General features: G+C 20.3%; 9 protein-coding genes across 9 annotated transcripts; all 9 read right to left on the bottom strand. All coding sequences in view use genetic code 6, as the record gives it.

Moving 5' to 3' along the window:
* Nucleotides 1-305: 305 nt before the first annotated feature.
* TTHERM_00881460 (hypothetical protein) lies at nt 306-2,815 on the bottom strand. The gene is made up of 2 exons (XM_001016100.2): nt 2,237-2,815; nt 306-1,996 (listed from the first exon to the last, which is right to left on the bottom strand). Exons 1-2 carry the CDS (start codon nt 2,732-2,734, stop codon nt 491-493), a joined length of 2,004 nt encoding a protein of 667 aa, XP_001016100.2. The 5' UTR covers nt 2,735-2,815; the 3' UTR covers nt 306-490.
* Nucleotides 2,816-3,178: 363 nt separating this feature from the next.
* TTHERM_000881459 (hypothetical protein) lies at nt 3,179-4,918 on the bottom strand (the record flags this gene model as incomplete). Its single annotated transcript, XM_012797647.1, has 1 exon — nt 3,179-4,918. One exon carries the CDS (start codon nt 4,916-4,918, stop codon nt 3,179-3,181), a length of 1,740 nt encoding a protein of 579 aa, XP_012653101.1.
* A 664-nt stretch (nt 4,919-5,582) lies between these two features.
* TTHERM_00881450 (papain family cysteine protease) lies at nt 5,583-6,590 on the bottom strand (the record flags this gene model as incomplete). The annotated part of the gene is made up of 1 exon (XM_001016099.3): nt 5,583-6,590. The coding sequence occupies one exon, from the start codon at nt 6,588-6,590 to the stop codon at nt 5,583-5,585; it is 1,008 nt and encodes a 335-aa protein (XP_001016099.1).
* Nucleotides 6,591-8,348: 1,758 nt separating this feature from the next.
* On the bottom strand, nt 8,349-9,359 carry TTHERM_00881440 (papain family cysteine protease; the record flags this gene model as incomplete). The annotated part of the gene is made up of 1 exon (XM_001016098.3): nt 8,349-9,359. One exon carries the CDS (start codon nt 9,357-9,359, stop codon nt 8,349-8,351), a length of 1,011 nt encoding a protein of 336 aa, XP_001016098.1.
* A 1,604-nt stretch (nt 9,360-10,963) lies between these two features.
* On the bottom strand, nt 10,964-11,341 carry TTHERM_00881430 (papain family cysteine protease, putative; the record flags this gene model as incomplete). Its single annotated transcript, XM_001016097.2, has 1 exon — nt 10,964-11,341. The coding sequence occupies one exon, from the start codon at nt 11,339-11,341 to the stop codon at nt 10,964-10,966; it is 378 nt and encodes a 125-aa protein (XP_001016097.2).
* Nucleotides 11,342-11,377: 36 nt separating this feature from the next.
* Nucleotides 11,378-11,653, bottom strand: TTHERM_000881429 (papain family cysteine protease; the record flags this gene model as incomplete). Its single annotated transcript, XM_012797646.1, has 1 exon — nt 11,378-11,653. The coding sequence occupies one exon, from the start codon at nt 11,651-11,653 to the stop codon at nt 11,378-11,380; it is 276 nt and encodes a 91-aa protein (XP_012653100.1).
* A 1,844-nt stretch (nt 11,654-13,497) lies between these two features.
* On the bottom strand, nt 13,498-14,508 carry TTHERM_00881420 (papain family cysteine protease; the record flags this gene model as incomplete). The annotated part of the gene is made up of 1 exon (XM_001016096.3): nt 13,498-14,508. The coding sequence occupies one exon, from the start codon at nt 14,506-14,508 to the stop codon at nt 13,498-13,500; it is 1,011 nt and encodes a 336-aa protein (XP_001016096.1).
* Nucleotides 14,509-18,473: 3,965 nt separating this feature from the next.
* Nucleotides 18,474-20,196, bottom strand: TTHERM_00881410 (papain family cysteine protease). Its single transcript, XM_001016095.3, has one exon. The coding sequence runs from the start codon at nt 20,075-20,077 to the stop codon at nt 18,815-18,817; it is 1,263 nt and encodes a 420-aa protein (XP_001016095.2). The 5' UTR covers nt 20,078-20,196; the 3' UTR covers nt 18,474-18,814.
* A 4,519-nt stretch (nt 20,197-24,715) lies between these two features.
* TTHERM_000881409 (hypothetical protein) lies at nt 24,716-25,336 on the bottom strand (the record flags this gene model as incomplete). Its single annotated transcript, XM_012797645.1, has 1 exon — nt 24,716-25,336. The coding sequence occupies one exon, from the start codon at nt 25,334-25,336 to the stop codon at nt 24,716-24,718; it is 621 nt and encodes a 206-aa protein (XP_012653099.1).
* Between the last annotated feature and the right edge of the window lie 1,767 nt (nt 25,337-27,103).

Below are 27,103 nucleotides of genomic sequence, written 5' to 3'. Positions count from 1 at the left end.
TTTTTTACATTTAAATTTTAAAGATAATTAGTTTATTTTTTTAAAATTAGATAAAAATGCATGTATTTATTTATAATTTTAGTTTATAAATCTTTAATCACTATTAAGCTTAGGATAGAGCTGAATTCTTTATATTTTACTGATATAGTAGATATCTATGTATCTGTTTATAACTTAAATAATTTTGTAAAATTAGATAAATATGCATGTATTTATTTATTTATAATTTTAGTTAAAAAATTAATTTTTGAAAAAATGAAGATTAAAAAATTTATTTTGAAATAAATGAAAAACTTAACAAAATTAGAAAACTCTCAATCATTTTTTAATATTGAAAGTGTAAATTTAATGAAGTTAACATAATATTAAAATATTTTTAATTGAAATAACTAATAATTAATTTACTTGATAAAATATTGAATAATTCTTAACTTAATAAACTTTTAAATTTAATTATTTTATTTTTTTTTAATTCTAAAAATATAAAAATTCATTGCTCACCACCTTAGAAAAACTCAGCCATATCTATTTTATGAAGAAGCTAGCAGAAATAACTTGAAGGATCGAGCTTGAAACCTCTAGAAAAAGCAATTGATTTAATATGCTCTTTTATTAGATAGATGTTGCTCCAGAATGAAGTGGTGCTCATCTCATCCAAAATGTCTTAGTTTTAATAGCACATCAACACAAAGTAGCATATTTCATCAAATTCGTATTTTTCAATATTTAAAAGAACATACTCAGGTAGTTTATTTAAGAAATTGGGGAAATATTTTATTTATTCATACTAATCTATATGATGCAAAAAATAATAAACACTATAAGGTGAAAAAGTGAATAGAAGCTCTTAACAAATGTTGTCTAAAAAGCTATAAACAGGTTTACTTATTTACCTTAAATCTTCTTCTGCTTCTTTTAATATTTATTCCTTATTTTAAGAATTTTATTATGATTATTATTCTTCTTCTTCTTCTTAAGATGCGTAAGATAACCCACTTCTTATTTCAAGATATTCTTTAATATGTTCTATCATAATTTATTATGTTTTTGAATCTACATCAAAGAGCTTTTTCTCAAGGAAAAAGTAGAACTTTGCTTTATCAACTTCACTGAAATGAAGCAAATCAAGATTTTTATATAAAATATTCAAATCTTCTAAATCATAAATTCTATCTTCTTGCTAAATTTCTATCAGTAACCAGCTCCTAATCTCATTTGGAAGGATTAATTAAGGATTCTTTATAAGCATAAAGTCCCAAAAGTACAATAAACTAGCTAAACCAGAACCATCTAGTGAAAGAGGATTTATTAGCTCCTCTAAAATTTCTTCTTTTTGATTTTGATCTTTTTTAGTGGAGTTATTTTGCTATTATTCATCTGTTTTAATGTTTTCTTCATTTAATTTGCTCATAATCTCCTCAGCCTTTTAAGTTTCTAATTCTAATTTCCTTTTTTGAATGAGCTTTTCAAAAATATGTTGTCTTTTAATACACTCTGTAACATAAAAAGTAGTAAAATTGAATAAAAGCAGAGAATCAAAATTTGATTTAGAGAAAAAATAAGCAAAACTTGATAAAAGCTACAAAAGTTAATCATTGTATTTCACACCATACTAAGGGAATAATATTTCCTCTTTTATTTAAGAATTGCTCATTAAAGATTCATTACTTCCAAAATTATTTGATGCCTCCATCAATTAATAATTAAGCAGATATTCTATTTCCTTTAAGAAATCTGGTGTAAATCTACCATTTTAGAACATCACATCACAAATTAAGCGGAGTGATTTTATATTATACTTCTGCATTTTCAAATGATGAATTAAAGCTATTTCTAATTTCATATATACCTTCTCTATCAATTCAATTTACCATTCATGTTAACAATATTATTTTACTCCATTAAAGCCAAGCATGGCAGCATACACTTCATCATAATCACAATCAAATCTATTAGCTAATATATGATCACTGAGAATAATCCAAAAATTAATATCCTTTAAATATAATATTTTATTTTTAATAATTTCAGTTGCTGTGATCAAATAAATTATAAATATTAAATAATATCAATTATTTTATAATAGTTTGATAATTTGCTTTTAATAGTTTTCTAAAAATAAGTATTTTATATTTTAGACATTTATATAACTATGAATTTTCTATTCTTAAATCAAAAAACAACTAGTTTGATATTTTTAAAATTTTCTTGTAGATAAAAATAAATAATAATTTACTTCACATAATTTAGATCTTGATAAGCATAAACTCAATCTACCAATGGATGGTTCTTCCTCGTCAGCTTTCTGAATCTCCTTTTCTATTTTTTTTTAAATTTCACTAAGTCCATAAAGAGACTTTAAAGTAGAATCTAATCTGAGCTCAGTAACTCTTAAGAAAATAGAAACATAATCATTAAGTGAAAGGTTGAGTCTGCGATTTCTGCTAAGCTCAAATAGCTCATCTATATCATTAATTTTAAATATGCCATATCTATCTTTTTCTTTCTTTTTTTTAGATGCTATTAATTCTTAGTATTCTTGTTTTTTAGTCATTAATTATGTTGATACTATATTGATTTAATTATATTTAATCTAATTATTAAGCTACTTTAAAGTTAATTATGAGTTTAATTATAAAAATGGATTTTATCTCTTTAATTTAAATGAGTTCTGGAATAAACATTTTCGTTTTTACAATGCCTTTAATATATTGTTTTATGCTTAAATAATCATTTTAAAATTTAATGTTTCTACTTAAATAAATTGCAATTGGGATGAATAATTACTTAATATTTTTCTTTTATTTTCTTAAAATAAATGAAAAAATTTATTTATATTAATATTTGTGCATAAAGATATAAATCAATCTCTATACTTTTATTAAAGTAGGATAATTTTTTATAAAATTTAATCTTTCTTATCTTGAATAAGCATTCACAGCTTTGGATCTTTATTTAAATAGAATAACAAATAATTTGTCAAAATATTTAAATTCAATTTACTAAATTAATGCTTGGATTATTTTTCAGAAAAATTCATAGAAATTTCAGATCTTAATCATGAAAAAAAATTGAAAATGTATAAAATATTTAATTGCAATCAAATGAAAATTTACTCGTAAATAATAAAAATAAAACACAAACAATTAAATAATTTTTTATAATTAATTATTAAATATCAAAATTTAGTAATTTATTCAATACTTTGAAAATCTTCCATTAAAAAGTAAGTGTTTTCTAATTTTAAATTCATTCCCATGTTTTCAAATGATATTCCAAAATTATATTTATTATCTATGTCAATTATGCTTTAATTAATCATATTTATGTTTTTATAATTTGGATAATCTGAAAAATAAAATAATTATTTAGAAAGACAAAATCTAAATTCTAATTCTTCAAATTAATTTGATTCTCCGTTTTAATTTAAGCTAACTCCTTTAACAACTTCATGCTTTGAATCATTCCAAGAATAATAACCGTTTTTATTATCTTGATTAATTAAATTTTTACTTACTTTATCACTTGGTATAATTCCAATTCTTAAATAACCATCGCTAATGCAAAAGTTTTTATTAAGTTTAAATCTAAAAATATAAACTTTGCTATTATCTATTATTTATTTAAAAATAATATTTCCAATTTAATCATATGGAAATTCAAAATATGGTTAATATGATTTATTAATTCCTATTTTTGCTTGTTTGCTTTGACAAAAATTAGTAGGCTTGAAGATTTATATTTCTTCGTCACTAAGAATAACTTTATCGTAAGTGAAGCTGTTTAGGTATTAGTTTATTCCACTTAAAACCTTTTCTAAATTAATTAAAAATTCAGGACAATAGAAATTAAAATGTTTAGTTATTAATTAAATAACAAAATCTTTATTAAAGGATTTTTATTAATTATATTATTAATTCTAGTTATATTTTATATATTATTTGGTAACATTAAATAACTCCTTTAATTGATTTTCATTTAAATTATTAAAGTTTGGAGGAATAGATTCTTTACTTTCGTACATATTCCCTAAATCAGCTTTATTCAGTATGTGAGAGCATTTATTTAGTTATTATTAAACATTTTTAACAAATTTTTATGAACAATTATTTATTTTATTACTAACTAGGCTAATTATTTTACTAACATTATCACTTTATTTTTCTAGATCATTCAAGATCTGATTTTATTATTAAAGAATTTAGTCTAGATCTCTAGAAGGAACAAAATCAATTCTCTCTAATATAGTTAATATGTGATCTTTAATTAGAGAAGGTTATTCCAAGTTTATTGAATTTTATTAATCTTTTATTTAATTCAATTTAGTTAGAATTAATTATTTATTTTAATCTAGATTAGAGTTCACTTTTGAAATTATTTCTTTAAGTTTATCATTTTTCTATTCAGGACTAGTCTAATTATTCATTATTTCTTATTTGATAGATTATTTTTAGCTTAAATTATTATAAAGTTCTATTATGCTTGCATTTAAATCCTAAATAGTATCAGCTTTTTTAAGCATCTTATCCTACATTTATTCTATTTTTATTACTACTTTTGATAATAATTCTTTGAAGTAAGATTTAATTTACTCTTTTAACTCAAGCTGATTTGGCTGTTTCAAAGAAATTTCTTTGATTTTTTGGCTGATGGTTTGATCATCATAAATAGGCCAGTTAGGAAACACTGTTTTCTAATCATTTTCAATAGCTTCATTTAGTAGAATAAGTTTATTTGATTAAATTGAATTTTCAACTATGCAAAAAATGCATTTAAAAACGCATTATTGTGTTGTATCAGTACAAATAAATTAGATAGGGTATGCGGGATGCTATTAACACTTTTATAAAAATGGTTATTAATCATACAATGAAGATTTCTATATGATATTATTTGAATTATTTGCTAAAATATCCATATTTATTTATTTATTTCTTTCAAAATTTTCTACTTTTTTTTGAGCTATCAATAAAAAAAAATCTTTTTTTAATAAATGATATTTTTTATTTATTCAGTCTGAGTATCCTATATCAACTACTAATTAAATTACCTAAATACAAAGAAAAAAAAAATTATTAATTTACGATAAAAAAGTACAATAAACTTAAGGTAGATAAAAAAAAGCCAATCTAAATGATAGAAAAATTTAGAAAACAAAGAAGATTAAAAATTGAATACCATAAACGCTCATATCTAAGATATCCCTTATAAATATCAACATTAAATGACAAGTATAACAATCAGAAAATTTTAGTAAGAAGTCTTAATATAAATTAATGTAAAGAAGATTTGATTAAATATGTAGTATATTTTTAATTAATAAATTTACGTTAAATAATTTTGTACTAATTTATTTGAATTTTTTATAAAATCAATTTACTTTAATTTATTTTGTCAAGCTATTTTAAAAAAAAAGTTATTATTTTTAATATTTATTAATTTGATTTTAATATAAATAAATTTTTATTTTTAAAGCTAATCGAATCTTAATATTTGAAAGACTATTTATTTTATATAATATTTTTGTTTATACGAATAATATATTTTAATAAATTTTATTTATAATAGCTTATCCTAATTTTTCAAGCAGTAATTTATACATTAGAGCTTAAGATACCGCATGTGTTGTTAGGAGCAAGTCTCATATATCCATTTTCACCCCAAGCAGGGCCCCAAGAATTTTTAACTATCCAGTTATCTTTTTCGTCATAGCCAATAGCTAATACAGCATGATTAAGACTAATTTGAGATTAATTACATCCGTTGAAAATTCCAGAATCATAATTACCCCAAGAGGAAGCATCAATACGAACAGAAACAGGAGAAAAATTCAAAGCACTTTTTAAGTCATTTGAAGTGTTAGGAATTACAATCCACTTTTTAAGTTTAAATCCATTGTTTGTGTCTTTTACATTTACAGTGCAATTGTACTAATGTGAATAATAGGGATACTTATCAAATGTAGTGATACCTACTTTGGAGGCATAATCCAGACAATTAGCAGGCCATCCTCCATCACATCCACGAGAGGGGTAACCATTGGCAGGGATCACACAATCAACAAGTTATTACTCAGAAAGATCAATTAAAGTTTTGTTTTAAATGAAGTTAAATGACTCCATTAATCCAGCTGCAGAGAAAGCCCAGCATGAACCACAGCCACCTTAATTCTTAACCGATGTTACAGCACCTTTTTTTCTCCAGTCTATAGAAGCAGCTAAAGTATGGTTTTATGAATTCATTTAAGATTCGTTATTAGCATTATTATATTAACCATTTCCTTTCATATAATTGTCAATCAAATCCTATTTCATAAGAATTTTTTCAACAAATTCTTCTCTAGTCATATCTGAGAATTAGTTTAAACGAACAGAATAGGTCTTATTAGGGTTACTGTTATGCTCCTTAATTTTTTATAAATTGTCAAAGAAAACTGTTTGTCTATATAGTTTTTCATCATCATTCAGATAGACTCTTTGATTTTAGCTTGACCATTTATTATGAGCAAGAAGTTATTCTACACTTATATCTTGAGTCAAACAGAGAGGCATGAGCATGATAATGCTCAAAATGATAAATTTTTTATTCATACTTTAAAGTTTTAGTTTTTTTTTTTGTATTTAATTTATTTGTTGTTTATTGTTTTGAGTATTGATTTCTAAGTATATAAAGTATGGCAAGTTTCAATTTGGAAAGTGAATTTTTTATAAACCTAAACTAATTTTTAATTCAGTAAGAAAAATATAACTAGTTTTTTATTGTTTATCTTAAACTATAATTTTATTAAAAGAAAAATATAATTTGAGTAATAAAATTCATCTGCGTACATTAATTAAATTATTTAATTTTAAGTCTCAAATATTTAAAAATATGAATTTAATTAGAGGTGATAAATATAATTAAAAAAATTGAAAGATAATAAAATAATTGTATTTTTAGATTATAAATCAAGAAAACTTTAAAATTTGATCAATAAAATTTATCAGATCAATGCTTCTTTTTAGAATAAATTATAAAATTCTATTTTAATTAGTAAATAGTTATAAAATAAAACTTTTATAAGAATAATTAACCTATATTCAAATAATAATAAATAGTAACATTTTACAATTATTGAAGTTAATTTAGTTAGTAATATTTTTTATTTGATAATTTATATCATACTAATTTTTAGAAAACAAAATATTGGAGATTAAATTTTACTGCTAAATTTTAGACTCTATTTTCTTTATGTATGAAAATATTTTTTTACATGGAAAAATATGCTTAAATTATGATATTGTTATTTATAAGGAAGTTAGGGTATTTTTTAAATTGCTAATTTCTTAAATTTATATATAAATACACTCTACTTTAATTTAATGATTTAAAATAAGAACCAAATCCACGAAATATAATGTTTGATTTGTAATCAGACTTATTAAATTAAATTCATGGTCTTGATCAATAAAATAGCCACAAATTAAATAAACTTTGTAAAAGAATTAATGATTTATCATATCTCTACTTATTATATTTATAGATATAATAAATCTTTTATTAAATATTAGCAATAACCATTAATATTTTATGATATCTATTTTATTTAAATTAGCTATTTTAATAATCTTATCTTTTGGATAGCTTAAAATTAAAATGGCATTTAGTAACTAATTTTATGTTTCTGTTAAATCTTTCAAGATTTTATTTTAAATTTTATATAAAAAAAAGTGAATTTCTTTTAGAAGATTTTTAAATTAATTAAATTAAGAATAAAAACTAAAAAAATAAATTTTATTCTATTTTATGGATATTTAATTTATAAAAATAATATAAAAATATTTTAAATAGGAAGAGTATTAATTTATTAATTAATTTTTAACAGCTTATTCTTGAGTGCTTTCAGAAAGTTTTTATGAAAATTATTTATTATTAATAATTTTATTTTTAGCTTTAATTTGGGAATTAAATATAATAGGAAAAGCGAAGTCTGTCTAGTGGCCCTTTTTACAAGATTTTTTTTTTAAATTTTTTGTATGTCCAGAAAATTTTAGTAAGAGGTCTTAATATAAAGAAGCTTTGATTAACTATGCAGTATATTTATAATTAATAAGTTTATATTAAATAATTTTGTAGTAATTTATTTGAATTTTTTATAAAATCAATTTACTTTAACTTATTTTGTCAAGCTATTTTTAAATATAAATTATTATTTTTTAATATTAATTTAATGTTAAAATAAATAAGTTTTTATTTTTTAAAATTAAACAAATCTTAATATTTGAAAGACTATTTATTTTATATAATATTTTTGTTTATACGAATAATATATTTTAATAAATTTTAATTATAATAGCTTATCCTAATTTTCAAGCAGTAACTTATATATTAGAGCTTAAGATACCACATGTATTGTTAGGAGCAAGTCTAATATATCCATGTTCACCCCAACCAGCGCTCCAAGAATTTTTAACAATCCAGTTATCTTTTTCGTCATAGCCTACAGCTAATACAGCATGATTAAGATTAATATTAGTTTAATTACATCCGTTGAAAATTCCAGACGAATAATAATCCCAATTGGTAGCATCAACAAGAACAGAAACAGGAGAGAAATTTAAAGCACTTTTTAAGTCGTTTGAAGTGTTAGGAATTACAATCCACTTTTTAAGCTTAAAGCCATTATTTGTACCTGTCACAGTACAATTTTTCTGTACTGCAACATAGGGATACTTGTCTAGTGTTGTGATACCTACTTTGGAGGCATAATCCAGACAAGTAGCAGGCCATCCTCCTTTACATCCATAAGAGGGGTAACCATTTTCAGGGGTCACACAATCAACAAGTTATTACTCAGAAAAATTAACTAAAGCTTTGTTTTAAATGAAGTTAAATGACTCCATTAAGGCAGCTGCAGAGAAACTCCAGCATGAACCACATTAACCTTAATCCTTAACCGATGTTACAGCACCTTTTGTTCTCCAATCTATAGAAGCAGCTAAAGTATGGTTTTATGAATTCATTTAAGTTTCGTTATTAGCATTATTGTGAGTAGCCTATTAACCAATTCCCTTCATATAATCGTTAATCAAATCCTATTTCATAAGAATTTTTTCTGCAAATTCTTCTCTAGTCATATCTGAGAATTAGTTTAAATGGATAGAATAGGTGTTATTAGGGTTACTGTTATGCTCCTTAATTTTTTACAAATTTTCAAAGAAAACTATTTGTCTATACAGTTTTTCATCTTCATTCAGATAGGCTCTTTGATTTTAGCTTGACCATTTATTATAAGCAAGAAGTTTTTCTACACTTATATCTTGAGCCAAACAGAGAGGCATGAGCATGATAATACTCAAAATGATGAATTTTTTATTCATACTTTAAAGTTTTAGTTTTTTTATTTTTTTTTATTTGTTGTTTATTGTTTTGAGTATTGATTTCTAAGTATATAAAGTATGGCGAGTTTCAATTTGGAAAGTGAATTTTTTATAAAACTAAACTAATTTTTAATTCAGTAAGAAAAATATAACTAGTTTTTTATTGTTTATCATAAACTGTAACTTTATTTAGAGAAAAATATAATTTTAGTAATAAAATTCATCTGCATATATTAATTAAATTATTTAATTTTAAGTCTCAAATATTTAAAAATATGAATTTAATTAGAGGTGATAAATATAATTAAAAAAATTGAAAGATAATAAAATAATTGTATTTTTAGATTATTAATCAAGAATTTAAAGATGATTAGAAAAAATTTATCTGATCAATGTTTCATTTTAGTATAAACTATAAAATTCTATTTTAATTAGTAAATAGTTATAAAATAAAATTTTGATAAGAATAAACAAATTTGACCTATATACTCAAATTATATAATAAATAGTAACACTTTGCAATAATTGAGGTTAATTTAGTGAGTAATATTTTTTATTTGATAATTCATATCATACTAATTTTTAGAAAACAAAATATTGGAGATTAAATTTTACTGCTTAATTTTAGACTCTATTTTCTTTATGTATCAAAATATTTTTTGCATTGAAAAATATGCTTAAATTATGATATTCTTATTTTTCCAAAGATAAGAAAGTTAGGGTATTATATAAATTGCTAATTTCTTAAATTTATATTTAAAAACACTCTATTTTAATTTAATGATCTGAAATAAGAACCAGAGCCACAGAATATAATGTTTGATTTGTAATCAGATTTATTAAATTAAATTCATGGTTTTGATCAATAAAATAGCCACAAATTAAATAAACTTACTTTGTATAAAAATTAATGATTTTTCATATATCTACTTATTATATTTAGAAATATAATAAATCTTTTACTACATTTCAACAATAACCATAAATACTTCATTATATTTATTTCATTTAAATAAACTATTTTAATAATTTGATTTTTAGGATAGTTTAAAATGAAAAAGGTATTTATAAACTAATTTATGTTCCTCTTAAATATTTCAATATTTTGTTTTAAATTAATGAAATTAAGAATAAAAGCAAAAATAAATAAATTTTATTGTATATTATGGAGATTTTATAAAAACAAAAATTCACTATTTTTAAAAAGTAAAATTAATAATTTAAAAATATTTTAAATTGGTATAGTATTAATTAATTAATTTTTAAAAGCTTATACTTGATTGCATTTAAAAGTTTTTATGAAAATTATATATTATTAATAATTTTATTTTTAGCTTTAATTTGGAAATTTAATATAAAGGAAAAGTGAAGTCTAGTGGCCCTTTTTACAAGATTTTTTTATATTAATTTTTTGTATATCAATTTACTTACTATTAATATATTTTGTTAAATTATTTTTATATATAAACTACCATTTTTTAATATTTATTAATTTAATGCTAGTTTAAATTAATTTTTATTTTTAAAGCTGAACGAATCTTAATATTTGAATTACTATTTTAAATAAAGTAATAGTTAAAAGAATAATATATTTTAATAAATTTTCATTTTTATAGTTTATCCAAATTTTTCTAGCAGTAATTTAAAAATTAGAGCTGCCTGTTACTTTGTTAGTCATAGCAAACAGCTAATACATCATGATTAAGTTTAATATGAGATTAATCACATCCGCTGAAAATTCCATATTAATGATTATCCCAATTTGAAGCATCAATAAGAGCAGAAAGAAAAGAGAAATTCAAAGCACTTTTCAAACCATTTAAATTGTTAAGAACTTAAATCTACTAGCTAGGCTTAAAGTAATTATTATGCCAGTCACAATACAGCTTTTCTAAACTACAATATAGAGATATTTATCTTCGATAGTGATACCTACTTTAGAAGCAAAATCCAAATATTAGGCAGTCTATCATCCATAACATCCTGAAGAGCAGTAACCATTTGCAGGGATGACACAATCAACGAATTATTACATCAGCTAAGATTTTATTTTAAATGAAGCTAAATGACTCCATTAAACCCTGCAGAGAAACTCTAGCTTGAAACTCAACTACCTTAGTATTTAACCAATGTTATAGCACCTTTATTTCTCTAGTCTATTGAAGCTGCTAAGGTAATGTTTTTTGTATTCTATTAACATCATTATGAGTTGCCTCTTAACTGATTCCTTTAATTAAATGGTCAACCAAATCTTATTTCATAAGAATTTTTACAGCAAATTCTTGTTTAGTCATATCTGAGAATTATTATAAATGGATAGAATAGGTGTTATTAAGATCACTGTTATGTTCCTTAATCTTTTATAAGTTCTCAAAGAAAACAATTTGCCTAAATAGTTTTTCATTTTCATTCAGATAAACTCTTTGATGTTAGCTTCATCGTTTATTATAAGCAATGGGTTTTCTACACTTATATATTGAGCCAAACAGAGAGACATAGCATGATAATACTCAAAAGGATAAATCTATTCATACTTTATTTAAAGTTTAAGTTTTATTTATTTATTCTTTAATGCTTTGAGTAAAAATGTCTAAGTTTATAAAGCATGGAGGGTTTGTTTAAATATCGAATAGTGAATATTTAATAATCCTAAACTAATTTTTCATTCTGGAAGAAAATTTAAAGAACTTTTTTATTGTAAATCTTAAATTGTAATTTTATTTATTGAAATATAAATTTTAGTAATAAAATTAATCTGCATAGATTAATAGAATCATTTAATAAAAAGCCTCAAATATTTGATAATAAGGGTTAAATTAGAGGTGATAAATCAAATTGAAAGAATTGATAGATATTAAAATAATATTATTTTTAGATTTTAAGTTATGAAAATTTTAAAAGGTTATTAGATAAAATTTATCAGACCAATATGCCGTCATTTTAGAATTAACAAATAAAAATCTATTTCAATCAGAGTTAATTAGTAATTGTAGTTATTAATAAAATTTTGAAAATAATAAACAATTTGTATCTAACACAATCAAACAAAATAATGAATTGTAACATTTTTTTAATTTTATAATACATATCATACTTATTTTTAGAAAACAAAGTATTCTAGATAAAATTTTACTGCTAAATTTTAAACTCTATTTAATTTATACATGAAGATATTTTTTATACTTGTAAAACATTGTTTAAATTATGATATTCTTATTTCTCCTTAAATATGAAAGTTAGGGTATAATATAAATTAAATTTACTTATAAAAACATTCAACTATAAGTTAATGACCAGAAATAAGAATCAGATCCAATAGATATAATTTTTGATTTGTATTCTAATTTATTAATATAAATTCATGGTTTTGAATCAAATAGCTACGAATCAATTAAATTTTGTAGAAAAATTAATGATTTATGATATTTCTACTTGTTTTATTTATAGATATAATAAAGTATTTACACATTTCGACAGTGACCATTAATACTTTGAGATATTTGTTTCATTTAAATAAACAATTTTAAATAATGTTTATCATTTATGATAGTTTAAAATTAAAATGGCATTTATTAATTAAATTTATATTCATGATAAAACTTTCAACACCTTGTTTTTTGAAAAATGTGATTTGCTTTTAAAAGATTTTTTAATTAATGAAATTATGAATGAATAAAAGCTAAAAAAATAAATTTAAAAATATATTATGGAGATTTAATTACTACAATAAATTCACTTTTTTTAAAAAGTAAAATTAATTTTAAAAGTATATTTTAAATAAGTTTATTATTCATTCATTTATTTTTAAAAGCTTATTCTTGATTACATTAAGAAATTTTTAATGAAAATTATGTTTATTATTAATAAATTTATTTTTTAGGAATTAATAAAATATATTTATTTATTTATATGAAGAATTTTCATTTAAATTTACATACAATAAATAATATTACTTACTTATTAAAGAGAAAATAAAAAAGGATTTTACTTAAATATTTTATTAAATCTAAATTTAATAAATTTTTTTTCTTAAAGATGAGCGAATTTGAATATTTGAAGGATTATTTTATATAATATAATAGTTAATACGAATAATATATTTTAATAAATTTGAATAAATATAACTTATTCAAAATTTTCAAGCAGTAACTTAATAACCATAGGTTAAGATACCGCATGTGTTGTCAGGAGCAAGTCTTATATAGCCATTCTCACCCCAATAGGCGTTCCAAGAGTTTTTAATAATCCAGTTACCTTGTTAGTCATAGCCAACAACTAATACAGCATGATTATAGTTAATATGAGATTAATCACATCCGTTGAAAATTCCAGACTAATAATTACCCCAATTTGTAGCATCAACAATAACAGAAACAGGAGAGAAATTCAAAGCAGTTTTGAACTCATTTGAAGTGTTAGGGATATAAATCCAACCTTTAGGTTTAAAACCATTATTTGTACCAGTCACATTACAGTTTTTCTAAACTGCAACATAGGGATATTTGTCTAGGGTAGTAATACCTACTTTGGAGGCATAATCAAGACAAGAAACAGGCCATCCTCCACTACATCCATAAGATTAGTAACCATTTGCAGGGGTGACACAATCAACAAGTTATTACTCAGAAAAATCAACTAATACTTTGTTTTTAATGAAGTTAAATGACTCCATTAATGCAGCTGCAGAGAAAGTCCAGCACGAACCACAACTACCTTAATTCTTAACCGATGTTACAGCACCTTTTGTCCTCCAGTCTATTGAAGCAGCTATAGTAAGGCTTTTTGAATTCAATTAAGTTTCGCTATTAGAATCATTATGAGTAACTTATTAATCCATTTCTTTGATAAAATGGTTAACTAAATCCTATTTCATAAGAATTTTTTCAGCAAATTCTTCTTTAGTCATATCTGAGAATTAGTTTAAATGGATAGAATAGGTTTTATTAGGATCACTGTTATGTTCCTAAATCTTTTACAAATTCTCAAAGAAAACCATTTATCTAAATAGTTTTTCATGTTCATTCAGATAAACCCTTTGATGTTAGCTTGACCATTTATTATAAGTAAGGAGTTTTTCTATGCTTATATTTTGAGCCAAACAGAGAGGCATGAGCATGATAATACTCAAAAGAATCAATTTTTTATTCATCCTTTAAAGTTTTGGTTTTAGTTTTTTTTTTGTATTTAATTTTTTTCATTTTTAATGTTTTGAGTAAAAATGTCTAAGTATATAAAGTATGACGAATTTCAATATGAAAAGTGAATTTTTTATAAACTTAAACTAATTAATCATTAGTAAGAAAAATTTAACAAAAAATTTAACCAGTTTTTTATTGTTTATTTTAAATTGAAATTTTATTGAAAGAAAAATATAATTTAAGTAATAAAATAAATCTGTAAGCCTTAACAAATTCATTTAATTATTAGCCTCATATATTTAAAAATATGAATTAAATTAGAAGTGATAAATATAATTGAAAGAGTTGATAGAGTATAAAATAATATTATTTTTAGATTTTAAATCAAGAAAATTTTAAAAGCTGAATAGATAAGATTTATCAGATCAATAATGTTATCATTTTAGAATTAACTATAAAATTCTATCTAAAGTAGAATTAATCACTAATTATATCTATGAAATAAAATTATGATAAGAATAAACTATTTTTTGCCTATATACTTAAACAATATAATAGATATAATTGATTGTAACATTATGCAATTATTGATGTTAATTTAGTAAATAATAATTTTTATTTTATAATAGATATCATACTAATTTTTAGAAAACAAAATATTGAAGATTAAATTTTAAACTTTATTTTCTTTATGTATGAAAATATTTATTTTACATGGAAAAAGATATTTAAATTATAATATAATTATTTCTTTAGATGCAAAAATTAGGGTTTAATATAAATTCCTAATTACTCAAATTTATTTGTAAAAACACTCAACTTTAAGTTAATAATCTAAAATAAGAACTTGAGACACAAATAATAATTGTTGATTTGTATTCAAATTTATTAATTTAATTCATGGTTTTAATCAATCAAATATAGTAAGAAGCGGAAATAGAGAAAAGTAAAAATTTTAGGGGAATACTTATTTCCAAGAGTGTGGAACCACAAAAATTTGAGCTATCCTATTAGCTACCTTATACTGTATTCCCTCTTAGATATCATTTAACACTATAACAAATACTTTAGATATTTCTATGAGAGTAATAAAAATAAATTTTTAAAAAACACTGTTAAATATTATTAAACATGCATATGTTAATACATTGAATATAAACCTCAAATATTTAAAAATATCATTAAATTAGAGTTAATAAATATAATTGAGAACATAAATTGATAACAAAAATAATATTATTTTTAGATTTTAAACTAGAAGATTTTTACAGGTAATTCATTAAATTTATCACTTCTATATTACATTATTTTAGAATTGATTATAAAATTGTATTTCAAGAAGAAAGTGTATAATCAGAATTAATAAGTAATTGCATTTAAGAAATAAATTATTATAAATCTAAATAGTTTTTAATTTATTTGCCCAAACAATATAAAAAAGTAACATTTTGCAATTACTGATAATAATTTAGTAAATAATAATTTTTATTTTATTGTACATATCATACTGATCTTTAGAAAACAAGATATTGAAATTTAAATTTTACTGTTGAATTTTTGACTTTATTTTATTATGTATGAACACATTTTTTTACATTAGAACAAATGTTTAATTTGATAATTTTATTTCTTTAAATATAAAAATTAGAATATCTTATAAATTCTTAATAATTTAATTTACATAAAAACATTCTATTTTAAGCTAATGAACTGTAATAAGATTGAGATTCATGAAATATAATTTTTTATTTACATTCAAACTTATTAAATTAAATTCATGCTTTTGATCAATCAAAAGAGTCAAATTAAATAAACTTTTTACAAGCTTTATGATTTTTATATCTTTACTGTTTTTATATAGAGCCATGATTAAGAAGCTAATACCTTTTGATGCTAACAATAATATTCTGAGAAATTTATTTCATTTAAGTAAATAATTTTAAATAATTTTTATCATTAGGATATATTTATTACTTAAATTTATTCTCCTTCCTGATAAATCTTTCTAAATTTTCTTTTGTATTTTAAAGAAAAAAATTGATTAGCTTTCTTACGATTTATTCAATTAATGAAATTGAGAATAAAAGTAAAAAAAAAATTTTATTGTCTATTATGATTATAGAGATTTAATTAACCGAATAAATTCAATTTTTTTAAAAAGTAAAATTAATTTAATAAAAATATCTTAAATAGGTCTAGTATGCCTTAATCATTTTTAACAGTTTAAGCTTGATTGTATTTAGAAATTTTTTATGAAAATTCTGTTTTATTTAATTTAGGAATTAATAAAATAAATTTTTGTCAATAATTTTCAATTAAATTCACTATAAAGTTATTTACTTTCTTACCTATAGAGAAGACGAAAATAGATTTTGATTAATTATTTTTAACACTTATAAAATTGTATAAAATAAACTCTTTAAAAATTATTTAAAATGTTTACAAATAATATTCATAAGGTTATTATAAATTGTAGTATAATAATATTCAAAATTACATTTCTTTTTTAAAAAATTTATATTTAGTTATTAACAATAAATTTTTTAAAAACACTGTTAAATATATTAAACATACATATGTTAATACATAGAATATAAACCTCAAATATTTAAAAATATCATTAAATTATAGTTTATAAATATAATTGAGAACATAAATTAATAATAAAAATAATATTATTTTTATATTTTAAACTAGAAGATTTTTACATATAATTCAATTAAATTTATCAGGTCTATATTACATCATTTTAGAATTGATTATAAAATTATATTTCAAGAAGAAAATGTATAATAACAATTAATAAGTAATTGCATTTAAGAAATAAATTATAATAAATCTAAACAATTTTTAACTTATTTACCCAAAAAATATAATAGAGTAACATTTTGCAATTACTGATATTAATTTAGTAAATAATAATTTTTATTTTATTATACATATCTTACTAATTTTAGAAAACAAGATATTGAAACTTAAATTTTACTGTTGAGTTTTTGACTTTATTTTATTATGTATGAACACATTTTTTTACATTGGAATAGATGTTTAAATTTGTTATACTTATTTCTTTAAATATCAAATTAGAATATCTATAAATTCTTAATGATTTAATTTATATAAAAACACTCTATTATAAGCTAATGAACTGTAATAAGATTGAGATTCATGAAATATAATTTTTTATTTACATTCAAACTTATTAAATTAAATTCAATAAAATTTTTATAAACTTTATGATTTTTTATATCTTTACTGGTTTTATATAGAGCTATGATAAAGAATCTAATACCTTTTGATGTTAACAATAATATTCCAATAAATTTATTTCATTTAAGTAAATCATTTTAAATAATTTTTATCATTAGGATTAATTAAATTTATACTCCTAATAAATCTTTCAAAATTTTCTTTTAAATTTTATAGAAAAAAAGTGATTTGCTTTCTTACTATTTTTTCAATTAATGAAATTAGAATAAAAACAAAAAAAAACAAATTTTATTCTCTATTATGCTATTATGGAGATTTAATTAACTGAATAAATTCAATATTTTCAAAAGTAAAATTAATTTAATAAAAATATCTTAAATAGGTCTATTATGCCTTAATTCATTTTTAACAGTTTATGCTTTATTGTATTTAGAAATTTTTTATGAAAATTCTGTTTTATTTAATTTGGGAATTAATAGAATAAATTTATGTTAATAATTTTCATTTAAATTCACTATAAAGTTACTTACTTACTTACCTATAGAGAAGACGAAAATAGATTTTGCTTAATTATTTATCTTGAGATTTATAAGCTTCTACAAAATTAAGTAAAATTTACTATTTTTATTTGATTTCAACTTCAATAAAAACTAATTTAAAATATAAAATTATAATTAATAAAACAATTATAAAAAATAAATAAAGTAATTTTAAATTATAAATTTTATTTCAAAAATAATAAAAAAGGGCTTAAATATTTAATTTTAATATTAATATTCTTAAAAACAATTAAACTATTTCAGTAATTTCAAGATAACTATTCTTGCCGAGCTCTACACAATAATTATAATCCTGGAAGTGCTATAATTAATTTTGTAGTTAATTTTTGTTGAACTTTTTTTATAAAAATAAATTTACTTTAATATATTTTGTCAAGCTATTTTGAAATATAAATTATTATTTTTTAATATTTATTAATTTAATGTTAATTTAAATTAATTTTTATTTTTAAAATAAATCGAATCTTAATATTTGAATTACTATTTTATATAAAATAATAGTTTATACGAATAATATATTTTAATTATAATAGATTATCCAGATTTTTCAAGCAGTAACTTAATAATTATAGCTTAAGATACCGCATGTGTTGTTAGGAGCAAGTCTCATATAGCCATTTTCACCCCAATAAGTGCTCCAAGAATTTTTAATAATCCAGTTTCCTTGTTAGTCATAGCCAACAGCTAAGACAGCATGATTAAGACTAATATGAGATTAATCACATCCGTTGAAAATTCCAGAATAATAACTACCCCAAGTGGAAGCATCAACAACAACAGAAACAGGAGAGAAATTCAAAGCACTTTTTAAGTCATTAGAAGTGTTAGGAATTTAAATCCAGCTTATAGGCTTAAATCCATTATTTGTACCAGTCACATTACAATTTTTCTAAACTGCAACATAGGGATACTTGTCTAGGGTAGTAATACCTACTTTGGAGGCATAATCCAGACAAGAAGCAGGCCATCCTCCACTACATCCATAAGAGTTGTAACCATTTGCAGGGATGACACAATCAACAAGTTATTACTCAGAAAAATCAACTAAAGCTTTGTTTTTAATGAAGTTAAATGACTCCATTACTGCAGCTGCAGAGAAACTCCAGCATGAACCACAATTACCTTAATTCTTAACCGATGTTACAGCACCTTTTGTTCTCCAGTCTATTGAATCAGCTAAAGAAAGGCCTTTTGAATTCAACTAAGTTTCTTTATTAGTATCATTATGAGTTGCCTCTTAACTGATTCCTTTCATTAAATGGTCAACCAAATCAGATTTCATAAGAATTTTTTCAGCAAATTCTTCTTTAGTCATATCTGAGAATTAGTTTAAATGGACAGAATAGGTGTTATTAGAATCACTGTTATGTTCCTAAATCTTTTACAAGTTCTCAAAGAAAACCATTTGTCTAAATAGTTTTTCATGTTCATTCAGATAAACTCTTTGGTGTTAGCTTGACCATTTATTATAAGCAAGAAGTTTTTCTACACTTATATCTTGAGCCAAGCAGAGAGGCATGAGCATGATAATACTCAAAAGGATCAATCTATTCATACTTTATTAAAGTTTTAGTTTTATTTTTTTTATTTTTATTTTTTTTTATTTTATTTTTTTATTCTTTAATGTTTTGAGTAAAAATGGCTAAGTATATAAAGCATAGCCAATTTCAATTTGTAATAGAGAATTTTTTATAAATAAAAACTAATTTTTCTTCAGTAAGAAAAATTTAACCAGATTTATTATTGTTTATCTTAAATTGTAATTTTATTTATTAGAAAATATAATTTTAGTAATAAAATTAATCTACATACATTAATAAAACTATTTAATTATAAGCCTCAAATTTTTAATAATATGGGTTTAATTAAAGATGATAAATATAATTGAAAGAATTGATAGATAATAATATAATATTATTTTTAGATTTTATATCAAAAGAAAGTTTGAAAAGATTATTAGATAAAATTTATTAGATCAATATTTCGTCATTTTAGAATTAATTATTCAATTCTGTTTCAAGCTAGAAATTATAGTATGAATTAATTAATAATTATTGTTATGAAATTGTATTTTGAAAATAATGAACAATTTATTACCTAAAAACTCAACAAAATAATAAATAGTAACATTTTGCCATAATTGATGTTAATTTAGTAAGTAATATTTTGTATTTAATAATACATATCATACTAATTTTTAGAAAACAAAATATTGGAGATTAAGTTTAATTGCTTAATTTTAGACTCAATTTTGTTTATTTATGAAAATATTTTTTACCTAATAAGTTGTTTAAATTATGATAAACTTATTTTTCCTTAGATAAGGAAGTTAAGATATTATATAAATTCCTAATTACTTGAATTCATGGAAAAAACACTCAACTATAAGTTAATGATCTAAAACCAATAAATATAATTATTGATTAAAATTCGAGTTTATTATATTCAATTCATGGTTTTAATCAATCAAATAGCAACGTGTTAAATGATTGTATAAAAATTAATGATTTTTGATATCTCTACTTGCTTTATATATAGATATGATAAAGCAATTTTTACATTTCGATAGTAACAATTAAAATTTAGAGATATCTGTTTCATATTAATAAATTATTTTAAATAATTTTTATCATTTAGGATAATTTAAAATTAGAATGGTATTTATTAATTAATTTTGTGTCCGATAAACGTTTAAACACTTTATTTTAAATTTTATAGAAAAAAAATGATTTGTTTTCAGAAGATTTTTTCAATTAATGAAATTAAGATTAAAAGCTAAAAAATAAATTTTTTTTCTCTATTATGGAGATTTAATTGAAATTCTCTTAAAATATTTTTTTCTTAGTATTAATTAAATATAAAAATTTTTAAAATATTGTATAATAAACAAATAAAATGTTTAATAATATTTCCTCACTCATTCATTATTTGTACATTATTAGATTTTAAAATTAAATAAAGTTTAATTATTAAATGTTAGTAATATAATATTTTTTTTAATTAAAATTTTAGAAATATTTTAAATTTAGTTATTAAATATATTACTTAAAATTATTATTTAATTATTAGAAATTAGATAATTTGTAAACGTTATCTTAAAAAAATATTTAAAAGAAATAGATTACTAAAATTTTAATATAAATTAAAAAAATTATAATTTTATTTGTTTTAATCATTTACCTGTCTTCTTTATGCTTTTATTAAATATTCATAAAAAAGTTTAAATGTAATAAAACAATAACTATTAGAAATAATTAATGCTTACTAAACCTATTTAAAATATACTTATTAAATTAATTTTACTTTTGAAAAATATTGAATTTATTGTGTTAATTAAATCTCCATAATTGAGAATAAAATTTATTTTTTTTGCTTTTATTCATAATTTCACTTATTGAAAATCATAAGAAAGTAAATCAGCTTTTATCTATAAAATTTAAAAGAAAATTTTCAAAGATTTATCAGGAGTATGAATTTAATTAATATATTATATCCTAAATGATAAAGATTATTTAAAATGCTTTATTTAAATGAAATAAATTTCTCGAAATATTATTAGTTAATATTGAAATGGAAAAGCTGCTTTATCACGGCTATATATAAAACCATTAAAGATATAAAAAATCATAAAGTTTTATTGAAAGTTTATTTAATTCGAATTTATTTGATTGACCAAAAGCATGAATTTAATATAATAAGTTCGAATATAATCAAAAATTATATTTTACGAATTTCATGCTCATTACAGTCCATTAGCTTACAATAGAGTGTTTTTATAGATAAATTAAGTCATTAAGAATTTAAATTATACTCTAACTTTCATATCTAAAGAAATAAGTAAGTATATCATAATTTAAACATCAATTTCTATGTAAAAAAATGTGTTCATACATAATATAAAGTCAAATATTCAACAGTAAAATTTAAGTGTCAATATCTTAATTTCTATAAATTTGAATGATATGTATTATAAAACAAAAAATATTATCTATTAAATTAGTATCAGTAGTTGCAAAATGTTACTCTATTAAATTGTTTGAGTAAATTAGTTAAAAATTGCTTAAATTTATTATAATTGTATTTCTTAAATGCAATTACTAATTAATTCTGACAAAATACTTTCTTCTTGAAATAGAATTTTATAGTATATATTTTTATTTTTTAATATAGATCTGCTAAATTGAATCTAATAATCTGTTAAAAGCTTCTAGATTTAAAATCTAAAAATAATATTATTTTTATTATCAATTTATGTTTTCAATTATATTTATCAATTCTAACTTAATGCATATTTTTAAATATTTGAGGTTTATTCAATGTATTAACTGGGGGGTTGTTATATGAGGTTTTGTTTTAAAATAGAATCATTTGAATTTTAGATTGAAAATTTGATGAAAAAATTATTAAAATGTAAATAAAATATCATAAGACTAATATATGAACAAATAATTATGTTTTTAATAAAAGAAAAATATATCAATATATCCTTTAATTTGAAATATTAATAATTCAATATATAATAACCTAATTAACACTTTTTGCAAATATTTTTAAAAATTCTTAAAGAAGTATTTATTTTATACAAATTTTTAAGTAAAATAATAAAGCAAAATCTTTTTTCCTGTTCTATACAATTAAATAACTTTTAAGTAAATTTAAATGAAAATTGTTCATATACAAATATTTTATTAATTCCCAAAAAATAAAGTTATAAACATAAAATAATTTTCATAAAAACTTTCTAAATTTCATATAACTTTAAAATGCATTTAGAAAATTAATTAATTTTACTTTTAAAAAATAGTGAATTTTTTGTAGTAATTAAATTTCCGTAACAAAGAATAATATTTACTTTTTTAACTTTTATTCTTAATTTCTTTAATTGAAAAAATCTTCTGAAAACAAATCACTTTTTTTCTATAAAATTTAAAACAAAGTGTTTTTTTAATGGTTTATCGGAACATAAAATTAATTAATAAATGCCATTTTAATTTTAAACTATCCTAAATGATAAAAGTTATTTAAAATAATTTATTTAAATGAAATAGATATCTCTAAGTATTAATGGTAACTATCAAAATGTAATAATTGCTTTATTATATCTATATAAAAACAATTAGAGACATCAAAAATAATTAATTCTTATACATTTTTTATTAATTTATGTCTATTTGATTGATTAAAAAAATAATTAAATTTAATAAATTCTAATTTTAATCAATAATTATATTTCGTGGCTCTGATTATTATTTCAGATCCTTAACTTATTGTTAAGTGTTTTTTGCATTAATTTAAATAATTAGGAATTTATATAAAATCCTAATTTCCATATCTAAGGAGAAATAAGCATATCATAATTTAAACACATTTTTACATAAAAAAAATATTTTCATGCATAAAGAAAATAGAGATTAAAATTTAGTAGTAAAATTTAATCTACAATATTTTTTTTTCTAAAAATTAGTACGAAATGTATTATAAAATAAAAAGTATTACTTACTAAATTAACATCAATAATTGCAAAATGTTACAATCTATAATTTTGCTTGAGTTTTTAATTTGAAAATTGTTTATTATTTTTAATAAATACTTTCATAACTAAATTACTAATTAATTCTGATTATATTATTTCAAATTTCAAATAGAATTTTGTAGTGAATTATAAAATGACAACAAATTTATTAGATAAATTTTAACAAATTGTCTTCTAAAATTTACTTGATTTAAAATCTAAAAATAATATTATTTTATTCACTATCAATTTTTTCAATTCTATTTATCACCACTAATTTAACTCATATTTTTAAATATTTGAGGTTTATAATTAAATGGTTTTATTAAAGTATTCAGATTAATTTTATTACTAAAATTATATTTTTCAATAAATAAAATTACAATTTAAGATAAACAATAAAAAAGTTGGTTAAATTTTTCTTACTGAATAAAAATTTAGTTTTGGCTTTTAAAAAATTCACTATTCCAAATTGAAATTCGCCTTGCTTTATATACTTAGGTAGACATTTATACTCAAAGCATTAAAAAATATAAAATAAAATCCAAAAAAAAAAACTAAAACTTTAAATAAAGTATGAATAGATTGATCCTTTTGAGTATTATCATGCTCATACCTCTCTTTTTGGCTCAAGATATAACTGTAGAAAAACTTCTTGCTTATAATAAATGGTCAAGCTAACATCAAAGAGTTTATTTGAATGAACATGAAAAACTATTTAGATAAATGGTTTTCTTTGAGAACTTGTAAAAGGTTAAGGAGCATAACAGTAATCCTAATAACACCTATTCTATCTGTTTAAACTAATTCTCAGATATGACTATAGAAGAATTTGCTGAAAAAATTCTTATGAAATAGGATTTGGTTGACCATTATATGAAAGGAATCAGTTAAGAGGAAACTCATAATGATGTTAATATCGAGACTTAATTGAATTCAAAAAACCTTACTTGCTTCAATAGACTGGAGAACATAAGGTGCTGTAACTTCAGTTAAATACTAAGGTAACTGTGGTTCGTGCTGGAGTTTCGCTGGAGCTGCCTTAATGGAGTCATTTAACTTCATTTAAAACAAAGTTTTGGTTGATTTTTCAGAGCAATAACTTGTTGATTGTGTCATATCTGCAAATGGTTACTACTCTTAAGGATGTAATGGAGGATTTGCTGTTGAATCTCTGGATTATGCCTCTAAAGTAGGTATCACTACCTTAGACAATTATCCCTATATTGCAGTTTAGAAAAATTGTAATATGACTGGCACAAATAATGGCTTTAAGCCTAAATAGTGGATTTAAGTTCCAAGCACTTCAAATGACTTAAAACGTGCTTTGAATTTCTCTCCTGTTTCTGTTTATGTTAATGCTTATAATTGGGGTGGTTATAAGTCTGGAATTTACAACGGATGTGATAACCTAATATTGTATTTAATCATGAAGTATTAGCTGTTGGCTATGATGAATAAGGAAACTGGATTGTTAAAAATTCTTGGGGAGCCTTTTGGGGTGAATATGGCTATATGAGACTTGCTCCTAATAACACATGCGGTATCTTAACCCATATTTATTAAGTTACTGCTTGAAAAATTTGGATAAGTTATTATAATTAAAATTTATTAAATTATTTTATTCGTATAAAATATAATATTATATAAAATCGTCATTCAAATATTAAGGTTCGACTAGCTTTAGAAATAAAAATTAAAATTAATAAATATTAAAAAATAATAATTTATATTTCAAAATAGCTTGATAAAATATATTAAATTATAGTAATTTGCTTTTTTTAAAATACTTGATCACTTTAAAAAAAATATATTTTAAATAGTTAATTAGAAGGAAAAAATAAAGAAATAATTTGAATAATTAATAATAAAAGAAAAAGTTTAAAATAAAACAGTGACTTAATTAACAAAGAAAGAAGAAAAAGCAAGCTGATCAAGTAAATTATTTTTTTGTTACAAAAATAAATTTTCATATTTATTTATATTGCTATTTGCAGATTTTTTTTTTTGTAATAGAGAGATAAATAGTGATAAGTTACACCTATAACTGTTTATCTTTCTAATAGAAATCAATATAATATTAAATAAATTTATATAATAGTATTTTAATATTTTCAGAATAATTTATATTTAGTTTATAATAATTTAAATAAACTTAATAATCTATTTCTAAAAATGATACGTTATTTAATTTTAAAATCATAATAATAATGAGTGAGGTAAATATTATTTAAATATTGCTTATAAAACAATATTTTTAGAATTTTAAAAATATATTTAGTTAATACTAAGAAAAAAACATTTTAAGAAAATTTCAATAAAATTCAAAGATTAATCAAATAATTATTAAAACGTAAATAATTTAAATAAAATATCGTAAGATTAATGTATAAACAAATAAATAAGTTTTTAATAAAAGAAAAATATATCAAAATAAGTAATAACCTAATTATACGTTTTGCAAATATTTTAAATAATTCTTAAAGAAGTATTTATTTTATACATATTTATAAGTTATATAATAAAGCAAAATCCTTTTTACTGTTATATATTGGTAAGTTATTTTATAGTAAATTTAAATGAAAATTGTTCATATAAATATATTTTATTAATTCCCAAGTTAAAGCTAAAATAAAATTATAAAAAGTACTGCATAATTTTCATAAAAAATTTAAAAATTCAATATAGCATAAATAGTAAACCTATTTAAAATATATTTATATAAATAATTTTATTTTTGAAAAATAGTGAATTTATTGTAGTAAATAAATCTCCTCAAAAAAGAAAAAAAATTAATTTTTTTAGCTTTTATTCTTAATTTCATTAATTGAAAAAATCTTCTGAAAGTAAATATCTTTTTTTTCTATAAAATTTAAAATAAAGTGTTTAAAGGTTAATCGGAACATAAAATTAATTAATAAATGCCATTTTAATTTTAAATTATCCTAAATGATAAAAATTATTTAAAATAATTTATTTATAAGAAGTAGATATCTCGAAGTATTAATTGTTACAATCGAAATGTAATAATTACTTTATTGTATCTATATATAAAACAAGTAGAAATTTCAAAAATCATTAATTTTTATACAATCTTTATTTAACACGTTGACGTTGCTATTTGATTGATTAAAACCATGAATTGAATATTATAAACTCAAATTTTAATCAAAAATTATATTTCTTGGTTCTAGATCATTAACTAATAATTGAAGTGTTTTTTACATGAATTTAAGTAACTAGGAATTTATATAATATCCTAATTTCCATATCTTAGGAAAAATAAGTATATCATAATTTAAACACCTTTTTACATAAAAATAT

This window comes from Tetrahymena thermophila (assembly GCF_000189635.1).
Source record: "Tetrahymena thermophila SB210 genomic scaffold scf_8254648, whole genome shotgun sequence".
In the NCBI taxonomy this organism is placed as follows: Eukaryota; Ciliophora; class Oligohymenophorea; order Hymenostomatida; family Tetrahymenidae; genus Tetrahymena; species Tetrahymena thermophila.
This window is presented reverse-complemented; position numbering and strand designations above follow the sequence as displayed.